Consider the following 19,670-nt stretch of genomic DNA (forward strand, 5'->3'; position numbering starts at 1 on the left):
TCTCTCCGTCCTCCAGTCTGCGCCTCCGAGAGGTTTTCCGTCCCTTACCGTCGTCCTGGTTCCGGTGGGAGCCTTGTCAGAGCAGACATATTCCAGGGGGTCATATCCAACTCCGCTGCAGCAGGCCTGGCTCCCCGGAATAAGCGCGGTCTCGCAGCATTTCTCTGGCACCCGGCCGTTCTTCCGAACATGTGGCTTTGAGTCTCCGCTGGAGGCTGAGCAGCATCTGGTCTCTGCCACACTCACATAGTCCTGCCCGCAACAGGACATGCCTGCAACAGCAAAGGTCAGAGAGGAGATGAAGTTTGGAAAAGGGGAGGAAGCGGAGGGGGCTGTGGAGTGTGCCTAACTGCTCCCCTGCCACCCTGTTTGCCCCTAATGGCCCTCCCCTGCAGGCCTGGGGATAAAACCGGCAGGCCCTGGCAGTGGCTGAGAGGCTGCAACATTTATGGTACAGGGGCGTGGACCTACCAAGGGGATGTAAACTGCAGTGAGCGGCCTTTCTCACCGAAAGCATTGGACGCGCATTAGCTAAAGGACACGCAAGAGCAAGGGTTCCAGATCTCTCATCTGGGCCAACTTCTCCCAAGCTCCATAAACCAGAGACCAGGTGTCTTCCCCTTTTCCGATGATCAAATGTGCTGGCAGAAGGAAGGGTACAGTGGCACCTCGTTTCTCGAACGTCTCCCCTCCCGAACAATTCACCCTGACAACCCTTTCCTGCTGACACCTGTGGGATCGGTCACGTGCCTCTCAGGCGACAAAGGAGAGAAGGCGCGAGTCTGAGTCAGTTTACCACTGTTAACGTCGCAGGATACTGTGAATAGTTTCGTATTGTTTTTGTTTTTTTTTTGCTTTTGTTGCTGCTTATAATTAGTGTTGAATTTTCATTCCTTACTATACATTTCCTTTCCTTCTTGTTGTTTTCATGTACATTTCATGCCTTTTTTGTTTTTAAAGTGTTTATTTATAAATTAAACAGTACAATAGACATGTACTTTATAGAAGAAAGGTTAAAACAGGGAATCACTTGGGGGTCTGGAACAGATTCATTCAACTTACATTATTTCTAATCTATAATAATAAAAGTGTAATATGCTAATTAGATCAAATGTCCTTCCAAACGACCTTCCAGACAAAGCCAGCACTGCGAGGGAAGCCCAGGTCCCGGGTGCTGGAGGGAAGCTGGTGCCGGCAGCCGGGGGAAGGAAGGCCTACTCCTGCACAGATTTCGTGCATCGGGCCTCTAGTGGGAAATAATGATGTGGTTTTCGAACACCTTCTGGAACGAATGAAGTTCGAGAAATGAGGTGCCACTGTCCTTAAAACGGAGGGACACAGGACATCTCCAGAATTCACAGGGGAGGAGAGGCCACCCTAGGGCTCCGGGACAAGAGGCCAGACAGAGGGGAGAGGCAGCCTCCGCGGAACTGGACACGCGGCAGCGTGAGCCTCCTAAGTTGCTGCCTGGCTCTGTCTAGGGTCCAGATATTTGCTTCTTGGGACTCCAGCCACAGCAGAACTGTTCTTTCTTCATGACACAGAGTTGCACCCACTGAGCATGCTCACCAATTGGGTGAACCATCACTGGACCTGGGTCAGAGGATGGGGCAGTGGCAGAAGGACCTTGGAGGCAGCATCACCGACCTCGGCATCCATGAAGGACACGTGTGCCTGCGAGACCAAATGGACTCCTCTCCCCCACCCAATCCGGTCTCACCAACTCTGTTCACCTCACTGAGACAGAACCATGGAAGAGATGTGGCAAAAATGTAGACAATGATAAAGCCTGAATAAACAAACAGTACTCTAGAGTCAGAATAAGCTGGAATTAAAGGTGCCCGTACTCCACGCCACAGTGTGACCATATTATAGAGTGACATATATCCATGTATATAGTAGCACAATGAGGTGACTTATTTAATTAGGGTTTTATTATTCGTCCCGACTGGTAACATAAAGAACCTCAACTTCAAAGTGCCATGGGTTCCTGACGTGTTTAGCCTGGCCTTGTACAAACACACGTGCCATGAAAGATACTCCTAATAACAGACCAATGAGTTTTAAGAGGCTTTTTGTTATTGTTTTTTAATCACTGAATCTAGACACTGGCTTGGCATGTGCCTTAAGAAGGATGCTTACCCACACATAACTTCAAAGAACTCTCCCACTGACCTTCAACTTTAAAAATATCTCCAATTATTTGCATTTGTATTCATAGTTAACCACATCCATTGAACATAACTGAGTTTTAACATGTTCTAATGTAACTGCTCAAAGTCATGGGTTTAAAAGGTAACTGTTTCTCTCTGGTGCTTTGTTAATAATTTTGGTTGTTTTAACATTTCCAGGAAAAGTCCTCTCGAATAAATGCACACAACAGGACTATCATTGTGGTCTGAGTCTTGATTATGAGGGATAAAATCACACACACACACACACACACACACACACACACACACACACACTCACACAAAACAAACCCCACAACTTCAGTTTTTGTATTATTTGGATGTATTTCTGATGCCTTGAGATCAGACATTTAAATGCCACCTTGGATTCTTTACTATTATTTTTTTCTCTGGCAGTTTTCTTAAAATACTTCATGTTTTCATTTTAAAGAGCCATCAAATTCTCAAATTCTAAAAACTGGCCCCTTAGGGAGCAGAATAACCCCCCCCCCCCCCCGGCCCCATCCAGATCACTTTACGGGTTCACCATGCTGTACGCAGAAAATCAAAATGCAGACACTGACCCAATTCCAAACTCCTGAGCAGTCATCGGATCGCTCTGAGGGACTTTTGACAGGCCAACTAAAATCCCGCTAATGAACAGCTTTTACACCAGGAAAAAAAAAATAAAAAGAGAGCGAGAGATGCTTTCTTTCACCAGGAGTTTCATGTTCGTTTCCCTGAATTAAAATTTCCAGCCTAGATTTCACCCCCATAACAAGAAGTGACTCCCTTTCTAGTTCCTTTGGTAAACCATTACTTCTTTAATTATTATCAACCTTGTTCCAGGGTGATAAATTGCTAATTACTTAATACCCTAATCAGCGTTCATTCTTTGCACAGATAAACTGTGACAGAGCCATTAATTTAAATAGTAATTTCACTTAATGGCCAGAACGGCACACCAGATTTCTGTGCAGCCTTTCCCGAAGCCGGCATCCATCACCGCGCTCTCCTGACATAAAGACGTCTGACGCGCACTAACTCACTTAGGGAGAGCAGATGTTCCAGAGCGGGCTCGGGAGAAAGTCCCAGGGTGCATCGCGTCAGCATGAATGAGCTCGGGTTCCGAGTGGGGCCATCTCCCAAAACTGCACTGCCTTCGCTTTTGACCCCCTACCTAACTGATCACATGTGGCACTTGACTTTTGACCTTCGGCACACCGAACGCACAATTTTGAGTAAGCCCAAAGAAAAAAAAGAGGCTGTGGATCACTGATGGGCTGATCTATTGGTTTTTTTTTTTTTATCTAGAGGCTCTCCATTTAATTTGTACAAAGGTGGAGAGTCTCTTTGAGCGAGTTATTAAAATATTAGATGTTTACTTCTGAGATTAAAAAGCATGTGTAGCGAATGAGTATCTTTCCAAACTGCATAAATATCCAATGGAGAGCTTCCACTGTATTGGCTACAACTGAGAACACTGTGGAGGAAAGAATTTTTGGCTCTTGGTATCATAACTACTTCTAATATGTTATCAATTCTTATTCATTGGCAAGGGCTGAAAATGAAAACATGCATAAACATATAGGCCTGATGAATTTCTAAATCCTTAAATCTGCAAAACAGGTGCTCATTTTTCTAACAACAACAAAAAAAAAGACCAGCATTTATGAATCATGCTTTTGAGGTTAAATCAGTACTGTAGTTAAAAAAATGAGTCTAGAATATGACAAATCATTGTGGAACTCTGGGATTGATCATGAGAACCACCTTTTAGCTGAGGGATACAGTTTAGGCCTAGAGGAATGAAAAAATAAAAGAAGTCTGTGATTAACCCTAGGACAAACAAAATTGGTGGCAGAGACTGAAAGAAAATAAATGCATGCTTGCCTTCACCAGTAGGTGGCTCCATGGCTACCACCACAATGATGAGAAGAAGGGGGTGGAGTAAAAATGCCCCCCAATAGTGGCAACTTATTCTGTAGCATTTATACAGCACTATTCATTATGTTATAGAAATCTTCCTGTGAAATATTTTTTTTTTCTTTTTAATACTCAACCAAGGATATATTTTGATTATTTTAGAGAGAGGAAGGGAGAGAGAGAAAGAAACAACGATGTGAAAGACAAACATCTATCAGTTGCCTTCCGTAAGCTCCCTGACCAGGGATCGAACCTGCAACCTTAGGTATGTGCCCTGACCAGGAACTGAATCCACAACCCTTTGGTGTAAAGGTCGATGCTCCAATCAACTGAGCCCCCCCGGGCAGGGAGAAATATTCTTTCTATACATCCTTCCAAGATAAAGTTCTGTGTTGCACGTCCCTTTTTAGCAAAGTCCCCAAATCCCATCTTATGTAACTAACACTGGTGCCATTCATTCTACTCAGGTCTGAGTCTAGGGCATGAAAACTCCGTGTTCTTTTCCACAACAGCCTCTCAGAGTTTCCCAAGAAAGGCTGCAGGGACATTTATAACAGAAACAAGGCGACAGGTTCCAAAGGTCTCTCGTGATCAGTTTCCCATGACGAACAGAAAAACCTGTCCTGTGTGGTTTTTGTTTTTTTTTAATGTATTTTTATTGATTTCAGAGAGGTAGGGAGAGGGAGAGAGAGACAGAAACATCAATGATGAGCCCTAACCAGTTTGGCTCAGTGGATAGAGCGCCGGCCTGTGGACTGAAAGGTCCCAGGTTCGATTCCGGTCAAGGGCATGTACCTTGGTTGTGGGCACATCCCCAGTAGAAGGTGTGCAGGAGGCAGCTGATCGATGTTTCTCTCTCATCGATGTTTCTCTCTGTCCCTCTCCCTTCCTCTCTATAAAAAAAACAATAAAATATATTAAAAAGAAAAGAAACATCAATGACGAGAGAGAATCATTGATCGGCTGCCTCCTGCATGCCCCACACTGGAGATCCTGCAACCCAGGCATGTGCCCTGACCGGGAATCAAACCACGGCCTCCTGGTTCAGAGGTTGATGCTCAACCACTGAGCCACACCAACCGTGGCTCATTTACTCCAATATCAACTATCAAACCCATCTACAAACCCTGTCCTCCTCTGACCAACAGAGGGGCTTTCATTCTCCTCTTTTAACACGAAAGGATATAATCAAGTTCAACCCAAGATTAATGGCAGAAATGATAAAATCGTAGAAGCAAACACTAAGAATAAAGAGAGCCATAAAGAGGCCTAAAATATGGTCAAGGAAAATGGTTAAGAATACATATCCGCCGAAATGACAGGCACGGCTTCCATCCCAAGACGCCCGTCGGAGACTCCTACGCCGCCCGCCTGCCCGGAGAGAGCACTAAAAGCATAAACGCTGCCCCAGCACTTCTGTTCCGACAGCATCTGTTAATTCTCTCCATTTATAAAATACATATTGACAAAGACAACTGAACTGGGACCGGGGAGATTTGATTTGGTGTGGGAAAGTCAATTCAATGTGATTTTGTTAAAGGGTTCCTGCAGGCGAATAAAAGAGTTTAAGTAATAAAGTACATAAAGAGACGTTTTACGAGCCAGCCCGGTCTCGTGGCAGGAACACAAGGCCAGGCAGGGAGAGGGGCCGGGCCTGGGAGTGAAATCGTGAAATCCAGAGCCTCGTGCGGCAGGTACGGGGCTGCTGCGTGGAGGGGAAATAAAGAGAGAGCCATATGGATGCCCTGGAAAGTCATTAAGGCCACAATCATCGGGGGCGACAGGGGAGAGAGGCAGCAGAGAGAGCAAAAATGACAGAGGAAACGTGTCTATTTCCAGTGGAACCTGTAGGAAGGTCAAGAGAAGAAAGAGGGATTTTTTTTCTCTCTTTAAAAATATCATCCCTTCCGTCTACCGTGATGGCCAGAAATGAAGACTGTCATGAGAAACTCCAGCTCTCGTCCGGATCCACAGGAGTTGAGGAATGTCACAATTTGCTTAAGAAATATCTGACTAGCACAGAGTGTCACAGGAAGTAAGTAGAGAAGTGAGTCTGAAATCTGGGCTCATGAATGCACTTAAAGGGCATAGGAAATTGCATGTACATTTTGCGGGCTCCATCCTCAGTGTGGGACGTGCAGGAGGCAGCCGATCAATGATTCTCTCTCATCATTGATGTTTCTATCTCTCACTCCCTCTCCCTTCCTCTCTGAAATCCATATAAAATATATATATATATATATATATATATATATATATATATATATATATATATATATATGTATATATATATATATATATTTTTTTTAAATATATTTTATTGATTTTTTACAGAGAGGAAGAGAGAGGGATAGAGAGTTAGAAACATTGATGAGAGAGAAACATCGATCAGCTGCCTCCTGCACACCCCCCACTGGGGATGTGGCTGCAACCAAGGTACATGCCCTTGACCGGAATCAAACCTGGGACCCTTAAGTCCGCAGGCCAACGCTCTATCCACTGAGCCAAACCGGTTTCGGCTGTAACATATATTTTAAAGAAAAGAAAAAAAGAGCTCCTGCTTCCTCACCTGGAAAATGGAGGTAACAACAGTACCTAGCCCCTAGGCTTGCAGTGAGGATTAAATGTGCTCATGCATACGAAGCTCCCAGAACCCGGCCTGGTGAAGAATGAACATGGGGTGCTGTCTTTTGCCTCTCGCTGCATCTGCTTCTCATTTGCTCCGTTACTGAAAGGCAGACGAGGCCCCTCACCTGGAAGGCGGCTGTAGGCCACGCCCCGGTCTGCTCCCCCGCAGCACTGGGCCTCCCTGCTGACCAGCTGTCCCCCGCAGCACTGCTGGCCGTGGCCGTCGCGCAGCCTCCCTGCGCAGCACACCTGCGCGCCCGCCGTGGAGTAGGGCATCCGGCCGCAGCACGCGTCACCCAGGCCCACGGCGACCCGGTGGTGCTGCGCATCTGGACAGCACACCTCACCTGCCAGTGGAGGGCAAGAACCAGCATCGCGTGAGATGAGAACATCTGCTCTGACACAACGGAACGGTAGCGCACTCACCCTGCAGATGCCGACTGGCTGAGAGAACTGCTAGGAACAACACTGACATTTTGGAGTTGCAACTCCAACGTGTTTGCATTAAAGACATAGAAATACCTGTGTCTGCTCACCTACACGCATGTCGGCTTACAGGTTATCTGGTTCCTCTGGCCCCTAAGGAAGGAGCACTTAGATCTGGTGATGTGGACCCAGGGACAGTACAGAGAAAGTATGTCTACAAATACTTTCCTGTTTAGTGTAACTTGTGTTTTTGTGTTGTTTTTTTTTTTTGGAATGTGGGTAGAGTCAGAAAGAACTCTTGATACATTTGCAATAGCTATGATTATAATTTCACACTGTATTTATTTAACAAAAAAAAAATACGTCCAATGGGAAGGTTGATCAAATGAGAGGAGGTAAAAATACTGTATTTAAATCAGCACACTAGTATTTTGGGGAGCAGTGGCAGACACTGAATTTCGCTACCCACATTCCCCTTTACAGGATGTTCTGGGAGACTGGAGATATAAACCATCTTTTTCCTGGTATCCTGAAATCAAGGAGTTCAAAACATATTACTTTTCCCTTAAGGATGCCTTAGAGAGGACTAAGAGCAGCTTGTTGGATCTAAAATTCAGACTGCACCTTTCATTTCTAGCTCATGACCCCACTCTGGGTTGACCTCCCTCCTGCCCCCTGAACCCTGATTTCCTCCTCTCCTTTCATTCCTTTCCTCCTTCCTGGATCTCTAACAGACCCTCGCCCCTCTCCTGCACTGCCCTTTCTCAAACACACCTTTCTCCTTGGACTGTATTCCTTCATATTTTATAAGGGATGTGAGTATGATGACCAACCTGGCAGATCTTATTAAGCCATGGCCCCGACAAGACTTACACAATCTGGCTAATGACTTGCCAAACCTTCTTAAGTTGGGGTTGCTTTACAAATGTATAGTCCTGAACTCCCTGATTCGTATCAATTAGTTCATCTTTTTGTGAGGTCAAGAAATGCTAAGACTTGGTTAGTCACAGCAAGACAAATCACTTACTAAAAGGATATGAAAATGTGGGACGCTATTTCACTATGGATAGATATATAAAGAGTGTAATAGGAGGGCAAGGACTCTACCCTATCCCATCCTCCCATGGGGGTCCCTGGAAATGCTTATGCCAGTGGTACGTAAGAACCCCACTAGCCCTCGCAGCAGGGAAGTCTCTGATAACACTACTAGGGGCCAGTGAAGAAGAAATGAAGAGTACAGTTACTGTATCTCATGTTCCTCTGCATAAAAGGATTCTTCACTTTGGTCTGAAATGTAGCTGCCTTATTTCTTAGATCGTGTAGCTCTGGAACAGAGTGCCCCCTGTTGGCGAGCTTCCTGTAACACAATGTGTCACGTGGTGCAGGGGCAGCACCACTTAATTAAACATCACTTAGGAGAAAACACAGCAGACGCGTCTATATTGGGGAAAACCAACCATTTTTTTAAAAAACCACTTTTGAGTAGAACAAATAATTGGTTTGGATAGTTTAGCCATAGTTCCCCAAATCCCTCAGAATCTTATTGCGTTGCTGACAGAAGAATAAAGGATGTGGATTACATCAATGAGAAGTAAAACTGATTTTTTCCTCTCAGAAAAGGCCTATTAGACCTAAGATTCAAAGATCAGTCACCTTCTCATTAACCTCTCAAAAAAACGAATCTATTCCACCACTGGCTTGAAAATGCTTTCTCTCTAAAAGCTACCCCATGGTCTCAACTGTTAATTGTTAAGTCTTATCAAAGAATGACCCGCATTAACACTTAGCTTGAGGTCATTAGCATATTTATAAAAAAGAGGGGGAGTCCTGAGCATTCTTTTCTCTGTTGCTCTTTGTTGTGGGTGCTATGAAGCAAAGTTGTGAGAAAAAATAAACTAAGTATTATTAACCAATACTTCAGACTCCTCTATAAATATCAAACTCATCTACACGTATCCAAATGCCTACACCCATCCCAGCCTTGAACAGGCAGACAACTGATTACATTTTAATTGCATTGCCATACAAGATAGTTAGGGGGTTAGTGTTCTTTCTTTCTTGATGTAAACAGTGTTAAACTAGGTAACAAAGACCAGTGGCTGAGCATAGAGGTCACCAGATCATCTCTTCATTTAGTTACACTGAGATTCATGATTGGAGCAAAACACTTGGATGTTCCCACAGGATGGTGTGTGTTTTTTCTCTTGACATCATGGTATAGACATTCTAATACTATGAAAGAGGGACGATTTAAAAGGATGTGGGCCTTGTTCAACATCTGGTAGATACCCAAATGCGTGAGGTCTGAGTGAGCCTGTGTCAATATCTAGATCACGGAGGTTTTTAAAAGATCTTGTTTTAAAAATTAAAAAGTTTTGTATAATATTAATAAATAATCGTTGGGCTTCCAGGATTTATTCCATTCTTAGGAAAAGTATGTCAAATTTTATTTGGAAATAGAACAAACCTAGACTGTTGTCTTAGCTTGAAATCTGCCACTCTGTGTTAGAAATGAGAAGTCTCCTACGTGTGCATAGCTGTGGTAGACGCAACCAAGTATTTTTTAAATCAATTTTAAGGGATAGAGGATATTTTTCAGAGTTTGAACAGTTAACAGCAAATAACAGCAACCATTTTAATTCGACTTAGAAATGAAAACACTACCATGTAGTTTTATGCTAAACTTAGACCAAAGCCTATTATGGTCTTTTGGTTTGAAGGCTGGGAGAACAGAAAATTTCTCTCTCATCTATGTAATTACAATTTTAAGGACATGTTATTCAGGGGAGGGGAGATAGGAACTATAGTTGAAAACTCCTTCAGTGTAATGTATCCCAAAGCCTTTGGCAGTGTTGGATTAGTTGCTCATATTGTGGTTTGCAGTACACGGAAGCTGACACTGAAATCTACAAAATTCTATTCCCATCACATCCTGTTTTCTTACTTGGAAAATCTAGTTGATTAAGTTATTTAATTATGAAAGCACTTTTTTTTTTTTGGTGAGAATCAGAATAAGTCCTGCTTCAAAGACAGATTTTTCTATAAACTCTCAGGGACACTTATGAAGAATAGAGGACCTCAGCCTTAAATAAACTTGCATCGTATTTGATCATTTCACCTTCCCTTTTTGGTCCAGTGTTTCACAGAGATACTAGGTGAGATAATTTTTCATTTTACACACCTTGGATGGATATAAGTACACCAAACACAAGGGACACTGAACAGCATCGAATAAACTAGGTAACTGGCATAGATTTTCTGTTAAACTAAATGTCTCAGAGCACTCAGAATTTTGGGGGCATCCAAACACGCACCTTTCTTTTCTCTCTCCCATCTCTAGTTCTGGGCTCTTAAAGAAGATACAGGCATTCAAGTTAGGTGGCAGGGAAACAAAAAGTTGTTCTCAATGGCTTTTCCAGGATAAAAAAGCAACCGACAACAGCAGTAATAAGAGTTTCAGATATCTGGAACAGTCATTTAAAAAGCTATGGTGCCCGGCCAGCGTGGCTCAGTGAACCAGGTTGAGCATCAACCTATGAACCAGGAGGTCACGGTTCGACTCCAGGTCAGGGCACATGCCCGGCTTGCCGGCTCAATCCCCAGAAGTGGGTATGCAGGAGGCAGCTGGTCAGTGATTCTCTCTCATCACTGATGTTTCTCTCTCTTCCTTTCTGAAATCAATAAAAATATATTTAAAAAAGAAAAGATGTTTCAAGCCGGCCATTGGCTATGTGTGAGTGACTGCATGTCTTAGGGGGAGGTGTTTGCTTTTTCTGGTTCCCAGGATGACCAGGTATCCCCGAGACAACGCTCACCTGGCAGAACTCGAACGTAGTACCCTGAGCAGCAGTGGTGGTCTGGCTGTGCCTGTTGTATGCGGCCGCCACAGCACACTCCCGTTGAATTCAGAACCAAAGGGATATAATTCTCCTCACAGCAGTGGTGTCCGGGCTGAGCGTCATGGAGCACACCAGCACAGCAAACCTGAAGGTCGGGAGCCAAGTTCAAAGGAATATCAGTTAATTAAGACTATTATACCACCATATCTTCTGTGACATAATCATTTTCTAACAGACATTGCTAGGAGACCAAATACAGCATATGTTTGATAAAAATTCAAACACTGAAACACACATTTTCCCAGCATCATTCGGGTCCTAAATGCTAGTTGATATAATGTAGCTTTTGAGCCTTCAACCATGCTTTGTGCTCTCTCAGAATATTCCATAAACATGAATGACATTTTGAATGTCAGTGCTTCCAATGGAAAGATGATTTAGAATTATAAATGAACGATTTCCTTCATGTATATGTTTTTATTTTAATGGTTGTTTATTTTAATTCCACATCTATGGAAACCTGACTCTCACTGATCTTTCTTTTTCTTTTGTTAAAAAATAAATGGCATTTTTCTTATAATTATTATGATCATGTATTTATGAACCCAATCTTCAGACAAGGGGATCTTAAAAGAGTTCAACATTTACATATATATATACACACACATACACATATATATGTATATATGTGTATGTGTGTGTATATATATATGTCACATTAAAAAGAGACATTTATATGGAAATTAATTTCGACAAGCCCTTTTAACCATGTGTGTTTTCTCCAGGAGCTGTGGAAGAAATTATGTGCTTGAACAATCAAATAATTAATTGCATGCACTGGAGGTCTGAGAAACTGATACTCTCCTGGTATGCAGAACAAATGAAACCCTGAAGTGTAGCCTCAGAATCTATACTTGGCACGTTATGTGAACTGGATAGAGCCTTCCTGTGACAGCCCAATCCACCACTCTGTACAAGGTGTTCCTTTCCCTTTCGCTCACTGCTTCTTGTAAGCTTGCACCAACCTTTGAGTCAAGCTCAATACAGGAGCAGAAGAAGGTGGGATCTCCCAGTCTTCCGAAGGGCCACTAGCTTAGTACTTCATTGATTTTGGAAAAGTTATGAAAGAGCAAATAAATTCAAAGTCTTAAATTCAGCCTATCCCTGTGGTGGTTCAGGTAGCTCTGAGAATCCAACGCACAACGAATAGCCTGAAATGAGGTAGAACTTGGTCATAATGACAATTTTGGAGACTAAGCATAACAAAGGTTAGTTTGTAACCGCCTGTTTTATAACTTTTCTTAGATGATGACTACTACTGAGCCAGTGTCAGCTTAGTAATTTGTTTTATCCATAGTGCTGCAAAAACTCACGTTCTTAATTACTGCGCCCTTTTGCAGTGAATCTTTTGGATGTAGTGATCGCTTCCGTCATTAAAGGGGCGATGCTGCTGATAAATAGGAACGCTCTTTCATTCTATGAAATCCTACCTTCAAACTGAGAATTTTCTGCATCGTTTGTCAATAAAAGCCATTTACAAACTCCTCTGTCTGGCTGTGCTATTGATCTGATTCCTAAACTGCAACTAACAGGAACATTAATCTGCAAATGGCCATAATTTTAAAATATTTCTGACAAACCTTGAAAGGCCCTGCTCACAGTGACTCATCAGTGTCATGTAAACAAACACCCACTTGTCGCTGAATGGATTTGTCGTAAAAAAAAAAAAAAAATTCAAGTCACTCCATCAAATACACATTCAGGAGGATCCTTATTATTTCAATAAACTAGTATTTCCTGTGAAGACGTTGAAAAATGAGAAGGCTACAATGCTCGGGAGGATGGCAGGGTTTTGATAAGCTTCCTTTCTTTGCCGTGGGGTCTCCTGATAGACTGGGGGACATACCGATCATGATAAATCATGGCTTAAGAAGCAAGTGATTTCACCTGGAGTGCTCGGTGAGAAAAACGGATTACACGGACGGGCTTGAAGAGAGTTACCTTCGCCTCAGGATCATAGCACCTGTGTCCACAGGTAGTTTCAGGCTTTTGACACATCACTGCCTTACAGAGCTCACCGCCGTGAGCTTTCTGGGTCCTAGGGCACGGGGACCATGATTTCCGTAAGACAGCATATCCCAGAATGATGCCGTTTGGTTTCCCTGGGGACGTCCAATCAATGTGAAGGGATCTGTAACAGAGAGAATAATTAATACTTCTGCAAAGACAACATTTACCATTGCTGCTATCAACCTCATGTACCTTTCAATTTATCTTCCAGGTTGTTCTAAAGGTTTACATCTGTTAACTTCCTAATCAAAAAGCTGCAGCAAGAGAATATGTATATGTTAACATATATACTCATATATGCTACTACCATATCACATTTTTGGAGAACCAATAAAAACTTTATTTTAATATATTTTTATTGACTTCAGAGAGGAAGGGAAAGGGAGAGAGAGATACAAACATCAATAATGAGAGAGTCATTGATTGGCTGCCTCCTGCATGCCCCCCTCTGGGGATCAAGCCCCCAACCTGGGCATGTACCCTGACCAGGAATCAAATCTGTGACCTCCTGGTAATAAAATTATTTGTTCTTATTGCTTTTTTTTTAAAGGGTGGAATGCTGACATTCAAAATTAACCCTATTTGTGCAGTTGTAGAATTTCCAATCATAACTATTTACTAATTCCATTGATGTTTCTATCTCTCTGTTCCTCTCTGAAATCAATAAAAATGTATTTTTTAAAAAGAGCATATGAGCTTATTAGTCCGTATACTTTAAAGATCTTACAATAAAAATCTCACAAATAACTATTAGCCACTTTTCTGTCATTGTGTAAAATAAGTATTTTTGTCATATTTTTCATTTTAAGGAGATATATATCATTACAGATCAAATTACTGGACCCTATCAGGAATTCAATTAAGCCCAAACATTAAAAAGCAGCAATCATGATAAACCTTGACATTTTAATAGACTGCTTTTAAAGAAAGAAAGTTATTATTTCATTTCTGAGGGTGCAAACAGAACACATTGACTAATAAGACTGTAGAGTGGAAATGTCAAGTGTAAGAGCACAGTTTCATAGGTGACTTGTATGGCCACGTTCTTATTCTGCGGTCTTTATCCAACTCCCCAAATTCATTTCCCATTTTGCAGATACCTCTTTTGTATTCACTGCATAGTCAACGACAGAAAAGACTATGTGTAAGTGACATTCTAGGGTCTGACTTATCCACAAAGGCCAGTGAATTAGTGAAGTCTAGACAACATGTGTAGAACACCATGCCATCGCACTTCTCTTCCTTGCACGGCATAACTGAAATGAGACCACCTCTATTTTCAGCAGTGCCATGAACAGTTTTGCTTTGGAGAATCTGAGTCAGGAACATGAAGATAAATGATCAAGGAGTCATGGGTTCAACCCCTCCACGTTTCCCATTGGAGGCAATGAGAGCGATATTGAGAGATCTTTTTGAGTGACGATTTGAAATGGAGGAAGGACATCTCTGAGACTCTGTTGAGGAGACCCCCAATTAAAGAGTGGATCTGGAATGGAACCAATGAAAGGAACCAATGAAAGGAACCAATATGTGTTCAGAGAGCCGGGGGTCAAAGTTAATTAGAAGGGAGAACTGGATTTTGCTGAGAGTTGCACAGAGGTGACCTCAGTCAGTGAGCTTCTTCTATGGAAGCCACAGGAAGCAGAGAGATCAGAAGGAGTCTGGGATAGAGAGGCAGGCAAAGAAAAGGAATTCGTGGGGCCAGAGTCCCAAGAATGAGCTCAATATTCTGTTACGTCTCCTCACCAAGCAATGAGTTTGACCATCAGAACTCATTGGCCATCACAACAATAAAATTTCCTCAAAGCAATTATCACTATTGATTTGATCTGTACACTAATACAAAACACCCTCCAAGTTGTCTCTCTCAAGAGTTCTTCCCACACCCTTTCAAGAATTGAGCAGAAAATTCCAGTCCAAATTAAAAGCCATTTGCCATTGGACACATTGCTGCGAGAGAGGATATTGACAATCTGGGTAAAGGAGGAGTGATTGGACATTCTACATCTACAGACCAATATTCTGCTTATTAAGAAAAGAAAAAAGAGGTGGATTAATTTTTTTAATTGTAAAATTTTGAATTCAGCATTCAAGTTGTCATTCCCTAAAAAAAATCAGGGAGGAAAATTAAGGATACAGAAGATTCATTGATATTCAATGTCATGAAAATAAAGAGGTTTCAAAGTTTCACCTCAAATTTGGTGAGGCACAAAGGGGAAGCATCTTCCTCCATAAGCTATGACCTCTCATGCATTCTTCAACCTCAGGATGAGTTCCTTGCACATACAGTGGGATTTGTAAATAAGATCAGGTGTTCAACCTTCACTTGGAGGCACCCAGGCTGAGCTGCTACCATAAAGACGCCTGCAAAGTTGGTGTGTGAAACTATCATTTATGTCATTCAGTAGCTCGAGGCAAATTTTTAAACAATTATTTGTGAATGCTCCAAAGACATTACACCCCAGACTTCTCATCAATAATACAGCCCCGAACTGATGTGGAACTGGGGAAAACACTGCCATGGTTCCAATTAGAGGCAGCCAGAGACACCGTCTGCCTTCTCTCTACTCTCCCTTGAGTCTCGTGCCTGGAAATCATGCATTTTGAAATACGAGCAATAACGTAGTAAAATCTCTTCCTTGTTTATGCTTTTCCTTATCGTAGGCATTCATGGAGCATAAATAAGTAAACTTCAGAGGCAGCCCAGTGCCCAGAGAAGCTGTCGGCTACAGCGCTTGTCATATTTCAATCAAAGCCAGAGCTGGTCAGCTCTCTTCATCTGAAGCGGTGTCTACGTTCATCGCTTTGGACCAGAATTAATGAATCAGCTATTGATTAAATTCCACTCTAACCAATCCACCAAGGCAAATAAATGAACTACCCAGGGCACGTGTAGGCCATGGCCAGACATGTCCGGGCTATCGATCAGTAGTTAGTATTCTTTGGGGATCCAGAAGCAGCTGATAACAATATGACAAGGATGGAAAATGTGACGCAGAAACAGTGTGTTACTGGAGGAGGAGGTCAGAGAATGAGAAGGGTTCATCTGATCTTTAGGTGTGTGCTAAGGCACCCTTGGTTTCCATGTAAGAGGAAAACACGTGTAAGTGCTTGGACTGAAGATGTTGTTGTCAAAAGCCAGGTGTGAAAGGCCAAAGGCAAAGATCACGCACCCCAGATATGCAATCCAACAGGCTGATGTGCTGTTAAAATTTCACGGAGAGGTTTTCCTATAAACAGTGTAGAGCGAAGGAGTATTTGGACATGAACTCTGTTATCTCTTGACTGTGGTAGTATTTACACAACTCCACACATTTGTCAAAACTCATAGAAGGTGGAGCAAAAAAAGAGTATATCTTACTCTGTGTAAATTAAAAATAGATTGTAAAATGCAAGAGAATAATGAAAAATAAGTAAGCAAATGCAGGAAACCCGTGATCTTTCCAGAAGCTTCATTCATTGTTGGAACTAGGGGGTTCTCCTCACATCCTTGTCAGTTTTTACCTTTTTCTCTTCACAAAGTCTCAAACTGCTTTTATTCTAAGCCCAAATGTAAGTGGCATTTGATTGAGTATGGAGTGATAGGATGAAATATCGGTTTCTTTTTAATTCAGAATTTGGAGGCAGTGTATCTTGGCCATGAATGCTGCTGTTTAGAAGATGGACCATGTTATTCAAACTCCAATGCTCTGTGTTATCTTCCAGGAAATTCTGGATTTGGAAATTTCCTGACAATGTCCCTTTATGGGGCTTTTTAAAAAATATATCTTATTGATTTTTTTACAGAAAGGAAGGGAGAGGGATAGAGAGTTAGAAACATCAATCAGCTTCCTCCTGCACACCTCCCACTGGGGATGTGCCTGCAACCAAGGTACATGGCCTTGACCGGAATTGAACCTGGGACCCTTCAGTCTGCAGGCCAACGCTCTATCCACTGAGCCAAATCAGTTAGGCTGGGGATTTTTATGTGGCTCTTTTTTTCAGCGGTTATGCTGGTATCTACAGACTTTTCATCTGCATGCTGGTGTGTTTAGTTCTGGAATATTTTCTTATCATTTATTCCCCCCCCCCCTTTTTCCTGCTCTCTCTCCTAGAACTCTTATTATCCATATACTAGATACCTGGAAATTTTTTCCAAATTTCCTCAATAATTACTTTCTTTTTCTTGACATCTTTGCTTTTTATTGCACTTTTACAGACTTTCCTGTTTCTTCCAAAATTTTAATTCAGCTGTTACACTTTTAATTTCCACTTTATATTTTTTATCCAAGTAAATTTTTGTTCCATAAATAGATAATCTTTTTGTATCTCTTTGAGGCTATTATAATTTTTCCTATTTAACATTACCTCTGTGTTCATTGAATTATTTCTCTTCTTTTATTTTGGTCCATTTAATCTTTGAGAGCTATGTACCAAAAAAGCTGAACCAAAGCTTTATATACAAGTGGGGTTTGCAGATTGATATGCTTCCCTATTTCTTTTCCATTAGGGGATCCCACCTGCAAAATCCTGGAAATATTTTATTTTGGGCCATGCAAGCTTTTCTAGAGAAGAATGTCCAATTTCCTGTCGGGGCATTTATGACTAGATACTTCCTCTTTATCAAGTTTTCACCTTGGCCTCTACTCGAGCTTTCCACTGTGCTCGGGAGCCCTGAACCCAAAGCACCTCTGTTCTTTATTCTCTAGAGCAGTGGTCGGCAAACTCATTAGTCAGCAGAGCCAAACATCCACAGTACAACGATTGACATTTCTTTTGAGAGCCAAATTTTTTAAACTTAATCTTCTTCTAACGCCACTTCTTCAAAATAGACTCGCCCAGGCCGTGGTATTTTGTGGAAGAGCCACACTCAAGGGGCCAAAGAGCTGCATGTGGCTCGCGAGCCGCAGTTTGCCAACCACTGCTCTAGAGAATATGCACTTCTGATCTTTGGGAGGTGGACTATGCCACATGGAGGAAGAGAAACTGACACCTGGGTGCATAATACAGAGGTCTAAACCTTGAATTCTGTGACGGTTAATTTTATATGTCAACTTGCCTGGGCCACAAGGTACTGCGATACTTGGCTAAACCGTCTTTCTGGGTATTTCAGGTTGTTTCTGGCGAGATTAGCATCTGAACTGGTGGATTCCTTAAAGAAGGTAGCTCTCCTCAAGTAGGTGGGCATCACTCAATCAGCGGAGGGGCTGAATAGAACGAAAAGGTGGAGGAAGGGAGAATTCCGTCCATCTGCTCAACCACTTGAGCTAAGCCATCAGTTCTCCACTCCCAGGCCTGGGCTAGGATTTCCACCATCAGCTCCTCCGAGTCTCAAACCGCTGGACTTGCACTTGGTCCAAAGCTTTCCTGAGTCTTCACTTTTGGTTTTGTTTCTCCGGAGAACCCAGAGTAATTATAGTTTCCAACCACTTTTTCATCAGAATTTCAGCTAATCCCAGGATTTCAGCTTTCAACCTTATCCCATCTTCCCCGTCTTCACAAGCCTCAAAGCTTGCAAGACCTCAGACACTAGGGTTCCCTGCAGTGCAAATTAGCTTGTTTTATGTCATTATCCCCCTCTGCCAACCAACACTTTGGTTGTCTATTTCTCCACTGAACAATCATTTGCCTCTCCCTGCCAAACACCGCTTCCAGAATTGTGTCCAAATCTCTCTTCTGTTATCTGCGCTGTCATTTTCCTTGCTTGGTTGTTTAATATCCTTCCTAATGTTTTTTGCCATCAATTTAATATGTTTGGGGATAAGCAATCATCAACCACAACTACGAAATATTTTCCCTCAGTTATCATCTGCAAGAATCTCCTTAAAGCAAAGAAAATATTCTAGAGACAGAGACACATATGGGCATTTGTTAAATTTCTAACAAAGCTTACATATTATGTTTAGTTCCATATAATATGCAAACTAAGCTACATTCCATTGTGCCATTCACCTGGGTTTGAGTCATGGTGATGCTAACTAACAGGCTAGAAATTTGACAATCTTCGCCCCCACCCCTCACTCTAATTCTTCCTTAAATTCTTTACGACTGAACTCAAATATCACATCTTCCATGATGCCTTTACTGATGATTGTGGGTACAGTTTGGTATTTTTCTCTTTACACATTTCTTGCACCTTGTGAATTTCTGTTGCGGGTTTTCACATTGTCCTAAAAACATTTGTTTAGCACAGTGTCTCCCACAGTAGGTTGAAACTGTGAAAATTTAGAACCATGCCTTATTCTTCTTTGTATTACGTCTGCCTCTTTCATGATTGTAGCCACAGATGTGTTTGCTGAAAGAATAAAGGTCTCCAGTGTCCATTTAACTTGACCATTTTCCCCCTGGACAGTAAGCAATCCTCTGGAAAGTTGGGGGAAATGTGCTGAGGAGGTTATCAATTAATTAACACACCACCAATCAGATGGATATCTCTCATGTGTTTGAGAGAAGTTGTGCCTTAGGAAGAGATGATATGATTTTGCCCTGAACAGCTAAGAACCCAATTACCTGGGTTTTTCTAATTACTTTTAATCACTTGTCCCCCAAATTAGTACAGGCATTTTTTTAACTTATTTTTAAAAAGACCTAAAATATTTACTATGCTTTAAAGGAATCCTTCAGAACTGAA

The 19,670-nt window shown here is 42.1% G+C and overlaps 1 protein-coding gene across 1 annotated transcript in view; it reads right to left on the minus strand.

Moving 5' to 3' along the window:
• Positions 1-19,670, minus strand: part of USH2A (usherin) — a gene marked incomplete at its 5' end in the record, with an annotated part of 397,572 nt that overhangs the window by 87,476 nt on the left and 290,426 nt on the right. The window contains 4 exons of the mRNA XM_079763761.1: positions 49-272; positions 6,851-7,072; positions 10,967-11,135; positions 12,992-13,181. Of these exons, the coding sequence (XP_079619887.1) occupies positions 49-272; positions 6,851-7,072; positions 10,967-11,135; positions 12,992-13,181 (805 nt within the window). The remainder of the gene's footprint in view (positions 1-48; positions 273-6,850; positions 7,073-10,966; positions 11,136-12,991; positions 13,182-19,670) is intronic.

This window comes from Cnephaeus nilssonii (genome assembly GCF_951640355.1).
Source record: "Cnephaeus nilssonii genome assembly, chromosome: 23".
Lineage (NCBI taxonomy): Eukaryota > Metazoa > Chordata > Mammalia > Chiroptera > Vespertilionidae > Cnephaeus > Cnephaeus nilssonii.